The 10,729-nt window shown below is 29.5% G+C and overlaps 1 protein-coding gene across 1 annotated transcript; it reads left to right on the forward strand.

The window, feature by feature from the left end:
* Nucleotides 1-8,003: 8,003 nt before the first annotated feature.
* LOC110697329 (aluminum-activated malate transporter 2-like) lies at nt 8,004-10,272 on the forward strand. The gene is made up of 6 exons (XM_021874713.1): nt 8,004-8,372; nt 8,473-8,613; nt 8,741-9,013; nt 9,143-9,261; nt 9,370-9,513; nt 9,745-10,272. The coding sequence occupies exons 1-6, from the start codon at nt 8,069-8,071 to the stop codon at nt 10,270-10,272; spliced, it is 1,509 nt and encodes a 502-aa protein (XP_021730405.1). The 5' UTR covers nt 8,004-8,068.
* Nucleotides 10,273-10,729: the final 457 nt, after the last annotated feature.

Below are 10,729 nucleotides of genomic sequence, written 5' to 3' on the forward strand. Positions count from 1 at the left end.
TCTTTTTTTTTTTTTTTTTTTTTGACGGTTACAAGAGCTTTTCTTTGGTAATGCTTGTAGTAGAAGGATAACATATTATTTTTATTTTTTTTAAGTGCCTTAGCTCCTAAGAAGAAAAACGTAGACCTAAAAAATTATAACTTTTTTTTTTTTTTTTTTTTTGAGGAAAGATAAAACTTTATTTGAGATGGATAGGAAAATTGTTTAGTGTATATTGTATATTAAAATAATAACTTATGACTTAGTTATTATGTTAATAGCCAATACCTTGTATGTTTTAAACTTTTTAATAAGCATTGATGTTTACTAATCAATAGTTCAATACTTATCAAATCTGATATGTATATTAACACATTTATGCACATAAATATAACACTAACAGAGTAACAGCTTAAAAATTTCGCCCCAAGAATCAATGATCTCTACCATATAAAGAAAGGGGGAGGGAGGAGTGAAATGTTGATGTCTTTATTTATTTATTTTAAATAAAAAAAAACCTCTCTAAGCAATAAATAAAATCAATGGTTAATACAAATCAACAAAATCAGAGACAGTTAATTATTAAGGATTGACTGATTGACGTTTAAAAACAAATTAGTTTAGGTAATAAATAAAGCAAATATTATGGAGTATCAAGTATTCAAAATTAGAAAGACAACCGGAAAAGAAAATAAGTTTTGAAGAATTATTTTTTTTGACACGAAGTTTTGAAGATTTTAACAACTACTCAACCACAAAGAAGCCCGCTCCTCAAACAATATAAAAAATACGACACACTATTATGTTTTTTTTTTTTTTTTTTTTTTTTTGGGGCATACTCTAAAGAATTGCACTAGGACTTCAGGAAGCAATTTTGATGGTCAAATTTCCAATCACCCATAAAGGCCATAATACTCTTACAACTATTTATTTAGGCGATTAAAATATAGGATCTATTGGGATTAAGCAAGTGTGATCAAATTAGTATAAAATGAAATAGAATGTGAACACGTGTAATGTGTTCGTCTAGATTTGGAGACTAAACTGAAGACAAATTTATTGGTAATAATACACTCGATTATGACTTATATTTGTATCATAAAACGCTTTATTACTCCGTAATTTATTCTAAGATGTTGAATTCTGTTGAAAATGAGGCTTTTGCCACAACATTCTCTCATACTCCTACATTTTGTACTTGCATTACCTTTTCCATTGTGGTTGAGAAAATGTAGGTTATTAGGCCACTGGCCACATAGATCCAGAATTATTGGGCTTTCTTTCTATGTGGGCTGGGTCCAGTTGGTTACTTGCTAAATGATAAACTTCTTTGGGCCTTAGATTGCAAAAATGCTTCTTGACCTAAATGGTATCATTCATTTTTCCTACTTTTTAGCATGGAATCATTATAATTTCCAGCTATTTTAAGTGGTAAACAAAAATTAGAGCATGCTACACAAAAATTTCAGCTCCCTTTTGTAACTCTACACAAATTACAGTGTACTAATCAAAAAATTATCTGAGAAAAAAGGTCATACCTTTAAATACTTTGTAACAAAATCTTCTTTTATGGGCATGAATGGTGTATTGGCATTGTAGTATTGTACCATGACGTTAGGTTTAAGGACCAACCTTGGCACAAGCCACATACAACACGAGTACATAGGTCACATGTTGGGTCTTGTCGTACCATTGGGCTTATGTTAAAATATGCAGTCGTACATGTCATAAATCATGAGCCCTGATGCCGACCTCAACAATTAGCCTAGACACGGCCAAATCAACATTGTGTAGCACAATGTCATGCACTCGTGCCCCCAGCAGCCCCCCAGCCCGCTTCCTGAATGTCACACATTATTTTCATGGTAGAAGATGAAAGTCATATCAAGATTATGACTACAAACTCTAAAGTCCAATGGTAGATAGGAAAGTAGGAATATGTTATTTGACTTTCACTTACGTTAACACATTAGTTTTACATTTACTTAAGGAAATTTATTGCAACTTACGTGATGTTTAAGGCATGCACTTGAATTGTTTTTTTTTTTACCAATAATGACTCAATCAGCTACTAGTTTCAATCAAAATTCTCCTGTAGGCCCAATGGTAACCTTAAAACGGTCCAGATACTTTGAGCCATAAGGCCGCCAGGGTAGGACCACCATTCAACATTTAAGTTCGTTTATTTTCAATTTTCAAAATAAAAAGCCAATTTCTCCTAATCTACTTGATGAGGGTAATCAGGTAATGAACCTACTCAAAGAACGTCTATCTCTATAAGATGGACGATTATTTAACTATCTAAGCTAATCATTAACCATGTTATAAACATGAATATATAATTGCAAATCACAAGATCTAAATAAAAAAAGAAAAAAAAAAAAAGACACCATAAATATCAAATACATATATATAATCACAAGAAATAATTAAAGTAGCAATCCGGTGAGAATTTGACAAGAGTTCTCGCCTCTCCTCTTCTCTCCTCCTCTCTTCTAGGGTTTCTCCAAGTTTTTAGCCGTTTAGGCTGGAAATAGTCTAATTTCTTCGGAAATTAGACTATTTTTTACCATTTTCCTTAATTTTTTTTAGTTTTGCAATTTAGTTTTCAATAAATCTACACAAGTAGTGTAGATCGAGATATTCATCCGTCTCCCTATGGTGAAGTCGTTAGTTTTTGTTTAGGGTTTTTTTTTGTGTTACGGTTTATTAAAAAGGTAATCATCGTTTGCCTTATTATCAGTTCGTTGGTAAAGAGTAGTCTGGGATCGCAACGGTTGTCAAATCTTCAAAGGCTTTCAAGTGAATCAGATGAAAATCATCCTTACGGCTACAACAAATTGTAGACCGTCTCTCCGAAAAAGGTTGTATATTCCAGCGATGTGTGCGAGAGATGTACCACACTGCAAGATCTATTCAACGATCGTAGTTTTGATAAAGGAAACCCTTATTTGATTCAATTTTATGTATTTGTTGATTTAGATTTCATTTGTAAATGTCGTATGGCTTTTGATTAATGAATTGATTTGTTAAAAAAAAAACTAGCAATCCGGTGTAATGCACGGGCTACAACTACCTAAGGTTCAAATGTATGGTGAATTTTGACTATTTGAGGGTGATGGGATTGAGTATGCTAGTGAGTAGTGACATTGTGTTATACTGACTACTGACTTCCCATTAACCTTGGAAAATTTGCAATAATCCCTTGACGGTGTTTGAAATTTAGAGGGGTACCATTATCAAGTAATTTCTATGTTGAGAATATTATTATATGTAATCTTGTAAGCTACGAATTTTCTTTATAAGATATGAATTTTCTAATTAAATGTGTCATCATTTTTTTTATTTTTTATTTTCTAATATGAAACCAAATATATTAATGTTTAAAAATGTACACTTGAGAATGAGAGTCGCAAGAAAATATACAGAATGTGTTAGTGTACAAGCATATACAGAGTAACTCTGAATTTTTTGGATAAAATATATAGGATGCATAGAATGTACAAATTAGGTACAACATAGAGTATTTGAGACAATTTTGGTGGCAATATTTGTGAAGGATGGTAATTTAATTTTTTAAGAGTTAGGATCACATAAAATTCATTTGTATACCATTATCCTTTACAATCTATCAGAAAAGATTGATGTATGGTGTTTAGAATATAAAAACAATAATATTCACACGGAATTATATTATTCTATGATGTGCCTAATTTCTTATTAATGAAATGTACGTTTATTATTGATAAGGTAAAAATGTCACAGCTCACAAGACGATATGATTCGCACTATAATATTATGTAAGCTTTATTATTACTTTTTATTTAGGCCTCTGGATAAGGATTGATTCTGATCTAAGCATGCTAACGTTAGGTTTCTACCAATTTAGTAAGAGAATCTTTATATTTTCTACATAGTTTGCTTACCATGCATAATTTAGAATTTCTCCATCGCACTAGGATTGCTTCGTATTATTTTATACGTCTTGTTTAATTAGTTTGTCTCATAGCATAATTTTTATAAATGATTATTATTTCACGTATGCTATTTTTATCTCACTGAATTTCTCTAGATCTAGTTTTCATCAACTTTAGACCAAAACTTGAAAGTGTAACCAGAATATGTATTATTGTTCTAAATGAGTCACAACAACAATATAAATGTGTTTTAAGTACAATGAGATTTGAACTTGTGTTTTGTTAACTATATTGTACACAACCCTTCTTCATTCTTAACTACGCACTAGGCTAATACCCTATTGGTTATTTATGTTCTATGTGTAATTATGGTTCAAGTACAAATGCACATACAACCAGTGGCGGATCCAGGATTTCCGAGATAGTGTGTCACCATCAATTATTGATCATTTGTGAAAGTACAATTTTTTTTTTCCATGTCTTGTTCATAATTAATTTCAATCCAAAAATTATATTTATGTATATATATATATATATATATATATATATATATATATATATATATATATATATATATATATATATATATATATATATATATATATATATATATATATTTCACCAAATTGATTTCAATCCAAAAATAGGACACAAAAATACATACCACAACCAAATACAGTACTTAAGAATTCAATTTTACAAGTCGAAAATACTACAAATAACATGTTATAAACAAATGGTACAATAAAATTATTATATTGAATTAACTTTATGATTTTTTAGTTAATTGATAAGCTTTATGGGGAAATATTAAAATCGGTTGTACAAATATAAGATATAAAAAGGGAAAAAAAATTATTAAAAAATTATACAAAAAAAAGTGAGATAACTTAAGAGACCAGTTATTAAATATAACTGGTCTCTTTAATGAAAGAAGAAAGTAGCGCAAAAAAATTGCGAAATGCAATAGCAGCATCAAAGAGACCTCTTATATAAATAACAGGTCTCTTTAATATTTAAGTAGCAATAGCAGCATTAAAGAGATCGCCTACCTTAATAAGAGGTCTCTTTGATGTTGTTTGTTGTTACCAATAGCAGCATCAAAGAGACCGCCTATCTATAATAAGGGGTCTCTTTGATATTTTATTTTAAAAAAAAAATACTGTGTCACCGGACCCACTATGACTAAAGGTGGGTCCGCCCCTGCATACAACACTAGAATGTATAGTACGGAGTAGTTCATTAAAGAGGCACTCCCTATATATGATGTGATGAAGATATTGATAGTAGTTGGAGATGCATTTTTAGAGTTTAAGCTACTTACCAATGTTGTTAGTTAACTTCTATTTTTCGTTAAACATAAAAACATTCTCTTGTTTGTTTTCTTCTTCGAATTAGCAATTAGTTAATTCAATCAGTTACTTTTCTATCCTATGCCTGATTTAGCAATGTGTACGGAGTACTTTGCTAAAGTTTTATTATTATTTCATTATATAGTGGCACCAAACTATATATAAATTGGTTTATTACAAGTATATTGGTCCAACTTTAATTATTGTTATCGTCATATAGCACTGCGGATATGATGTTACTCCACGATCTTGTATATGTTGTGAAAACGCGATCAATATGTAATCGAATTTGGCTTTGTTTGGTTTGTTTTATTTTATTTTATTTTATTATTATTATTTTTTAGCCATATATGTTCATCTTATCAAAATTTGGATCTTTTACCAAAATAACTAATTTAATAAAAGTATTATCTAGAATGGTTAATTAAAAATTTTAATTCTAAAACTAGCTAAATAATTGACTTAGAAAGGAAATTATTTATTTCTATTTTCCTTTTTGAACCGGAAAGGTTCACTTTTTTGGGTTTTTTTTTTAAATTTTTTTTTTTTTTTTTTTTTTGTAGTTGGAAAATTTAAAGGCCAGTAATTTTGTACGTAGTATATGACCTTCAAATTCCGGTTAGCCCACATTCCTTGTTTTTTGGGTTTTTAAATTTTTTTTTTTAGTTTTTTTTGGAAAATTTTAAAGTCATAGCTAAAATATCCATTAATTTGGGAAATAACATTCAACATAATATATTTGCAACAATTCTCAATGTTTTATAAAGTTACACAAAGTAAAAAAAATCACTCAAAAAATTGTTCCAAACTTCCAATTAACAAAAATTAGCTGTCATTAGCAAAGAGCATACAATTAGCGAATATGAAAAAGATGAACAATACCTTAAAATTCCTTATTGTCATATAATTTTGCAGTTGTGTTGATAGAACAATACTCTTCAAACTCCAATTTTTTGTGATACGATCAGATAAAAAAAATTGTTTTTTTTGTGTGTGTGATCTTGAAATTAGGGTTCTAATGAGCGACTTTATTATGTATATCTGTATATTGCTTTTAAATTTTCCAACTAAAAAAAAAAACCCAAAAAAATTAAAATAAACCCAAAAAAAAAAAAAAACACCAAAAAAGTGAACCAAACTGGTTCAAAGGAAAATAAGAAATAAATAATTTTCTTCCAAGTCAACATTTTAGCTATTTTGGAATTAAAATTTACAACTATCTGTTTTGATAAATACTTTTGTAAAATTAGCCATTTTGGTAAAAGATCCTCAAACTTTAACCATTTTTTTTATTATTTGTGCATTATTATTTTTTTTAAGATAAAAACACTATAAAAAAATGATATGTCATTAGATTCATATTATGCACTTTTTCAAATACTTTGATTTTTATAATTTTTAATCACAAAATTAAAGATATTCAATTACAACTAAAAGTAAATAATATATGTGGATAGCCTTTGGAACAATTATCTTGATCTCTCTTAAAATATTCCGTATTTTTTACAAAAAATTAAAACGTCCACATTTATGTAATATATATTGTGGCTTAACTAATGCCGTACTGTGTTAATTAGTAGTCACTAGTGTATACATATATATTATAAATGAAGTAGCATACACATGCAATGTATTTAGAAACAATGGGAAAAATAATATGTTATATGGTAATGCCATAAATCTTCTACTCTTTATGGAAATGCGTAGGGATTATTAAGCTGCCAATTTTAATTATTACAAATATTACTTTCCACTAGCATATACTCCCTCAGTCTCCTTTTGTTTGCACGATGGGCCCACTTTTATGAGATCTTTTTGGGTCAAATGGTGCAAACAATAAAAGGTGGAGGGAGTATAGTATATGTTATAATTGTTTTTAAGTGTTGCATTGTCTTAATGATTTTTTTTTAGCGTTGAACCTTTTTTTTTTTGGGCAAACTACTAGCACTAATACTATGTATTTTTTATACTTCCTCAATTTTTTTTATTTGATATGCTTTGACTTTTGATATTACTTATAAACTTTACTTTGATTAACTTTTGTGATTTATAAATATAATAAAGCATAGTTATGTGAAATCTTGTTTAAATCATCTCAATATATATTTTTATAATATCTACTTCTATTGTAATAAAAGTTATTAACCATATTTAAACTTATGTGTTGTTACACTTGATATAAATAACTTGTCAACTAAAAATAATAGAGAAAGTATATAGTACATCTCTCCACTTCTACTCACTCATGCCTTTTTTTTTTTTTAAATTGTTATTACAAATTATTATACTAAAATCAATTAAAATACCTAAAATCATGTGTCAGCTAAACTGTAACACTTTAAAAAGAAAAAATAATTTACTATGAAAATGAAAGGATAGGAAAGTTCAACCCCACTATAAAACACAAGTTTGCCACTATCTTTAATCTTCTTTTTATTTATTTGATTTTTTTTTTAAATTTTTTTTTTAATGTTGCTAATATTGATGATTTCAAATGTATGTGGCCTACACAAAAACATAGAAAGTGACAGACAAAAATCCTGCTTTACTTAACAACCAACCATACAAAAAATACCATTAAAGCAGACCGCAGAAAGTGACAACCATAAACAAAAATTCCCCTGTACTTGCATTGTACAATTTCCATTGAAAGAGACATAACTATTTGTTTATCTTTTTACATCACATCTTTCATTCTTTTCCCCTATAAATATGTAGATTTGGCTTTTATTAACTCTCATAAATCATCCCACTACTCATTTGCTCTTAGCATACAACATATGCAAATGCAAAGCATAACATTATTTAACCACAAAAATCATGGGGTTTATTACTAATGATCATGTTATTAGTCACGATGATGATAAAACTAGCCTTGTATCGCGAGTATGGTGTTGGCTCCATCACTTGCCAAAGAGGTTAGTCGCGAAGGTTGTTGGCATTGCAACAATGATGAGAAACTTAGCTAGGGATGATCCAAGAAGGGTTATTCATTCATTCAAAGTTGGACTAGCTATAACTTTGGTGTCTTTGTTTTACTATTTTCAACCTCTTTATAATAGTTTTGGTGTTTCCGCTATGTGGGTTGTTATGACAGTGGTTGTTGTATTTGAATTTACTGTTGGTAAGTATATACTAATTTGGATTGTTTAAATATAATGTTATGTAAATGCATGATTTTTTTTTTTACTAATTAACTAAAATTATTGGTTAATTTTTTTCAGGCGCAACATTAGGAAAAGGATTAAATAGGGCTCTAGCAACTTCACTAGCAGGTGCTTTAGGAGTTGGGGCGCATCACTTGGCTAGTCTTTGTGGCAAGATTGGTGAACCTGTCCTTATTGGATTATTTGTCTACATATTTGGTACGAGTAATATAAACATTACATTAAAAAAAAAATTGTTTAGCCATATATAAAACATTTAAACCTAAGATATATACATCATACATGATGCTAACCATATGAAATTATTTGATTGACAAAAATGCAGCTGCAGCATCAACATTCATGCGATTTTTCCCAAAAATTAAGGCGCGATATGACTATGGATTCTTGATATCCATATTGACATTCAGCTTCGTATCCATATCAGGGTATCGAGCAGATGAAATCGTAGAATTGGCGCACAAAAGATTGTCCACTATCGCGATAGGTGGATCCGTTAGCTTGCTTATAAACTCACTCATTTTTCCTGTTTGGGCCGGTGAAGAATTACATAGATCAGTTGCCACTAATATGGAAAAACTAGGTCTTTTCTTAGAAGGTACACATAATAAATTGGTCATCTTATACTATTTTACTATAAAGAATTAAAGTGCATGCATACATGTAACTATGTAAGTATGTAACATGTTGTATAGTTTAGTAACGTAATTAAATACTAATTTTGCAGGATTTGGAACTATATACTTGAAATCATCTGAAGGTGAAGTTAAATCTAAGGATGGAAATAAAACATCTTTTCAAGGCTACAAAAGCGTTTTGAATTCCAAAAACGTGGAAGACACCATGGTACGTTTTTATGCCGTTAATTTCTTTTCATCGTTTCGGTCTCCTAGAGAATGTATGATTCCTAGCTAGAATTCAACGAAATGACATGTACGTTTATTCGAATTGTAGGCAAATTTCGCAAGGTGGGAGCCAGGACACGGGCGGTTTAGATACCATCATCCATGGAATCAATACCTTAAGCTAGGAGGCCTTGTTAGGCAATGCGCCTACAGAATTGATGCTCTTAATGCTTATTTTGATCCTCAAACACAGGTATATGGTTAAAAATACGTACAATCTACCTAATATTAATAATTTTATAAACCTTACATTTAAATAGTTTTATTGAATGATAATAAGAGTTTGTTCTTATCAACTTATTTTGACTAAACTTAACTAAATATCTCGATTTTACTTAATGAATTTTTTGTTGCAAAGAGAATATGGTCTACAAATACAACTAGTTGTAACAATAGTTAACTTTTCTTGTGTGATTTGTTACAGAAACCACAAAAATTCCCAGAAGAAATCAGAGAAGCATGCACCAAAATAAGTTTGGAATCAAGCAAAACACTAAAAGAGTTAGGATCAAGCATAAGAAAAATGACATATCCTTCTACTTCAGTTAATGCACACATTGTTAGCTCAAAAGCAGCCGTGAAAAGCTTCAAGACGTTCCTCAAATCCGGCTCATCATATAATCAAAACGCCGAGTTGTTACAAATCATACCAATCGCGACATTAGCTTCTCTACTTATTGATATTGTTGATTGCACGGAGAAAATTGCTGAGTCTACTTATGATCTTGCAATACTCGCACATTTTAAGAAGGCCAAGATTAAGGAGACCAATGTTGTAGAAAAATCAAAACCCGAAAACGTTACAAAACATGAAGCCGTTACTAATAATCATGTTGATTGTCCTCAGGTTGTGATTACAATTGCTGAATTAACATTAATAACTTCGAATTCATCAGCTCAAGGAAACTATGTGGATGCGAAATCGGATGGCCAGCATACTCTAGATGATTAGTACGTAACTACGTACTTACACGGAGTATAATATATATATATATATATATATATATATATATATATAGAATTAGAGATGATTAGTACTTAATTACACGGAGTAGAATATAACAAATTTGTTCATTTCTGAGACAATATTCAACTAATTGAGATCATTATATATGATGTTAGTTGATTTTTTTTAGTTAATTAGAATAATTTAGCCAATGAGGCCTTAATCTAAAGGTTAAGACCGAGGTTCGATCATGATACATTAGATATCAGGATTCGATTTTCCCTCTGGTTATATATATGTACATAGATGTTGTCACGTTGATATATATGTTAATCTGTATGCCTTCTTTTGAGCCAATAAATTTAAAATATCAGCCTATGTTTTCAATTAGATAATGAATTTTATATCTTGTTGTACCTTAAAGTGTAGAAAGTGATAATTAAGCCAGGCCAAAAACTACAAA

Source organism: Chenopodium quinoa, unplaced genomic scaffold (genome assembly GCF_001683475.1).
Source record: "Chenopodium quinoa cultivar QQ74 unplaced genomic scaffold, ASM168347v1, whole genome shotgun sequence".
Classification (NCBI taxonomy): domain Eukaryota; kingdom Viridiplantae; phylum Streptophyta; class Magnoliopsida; order Caryophyllales; family Amaranthaceae; genus Chenopodium; species Chenopodium quinoa.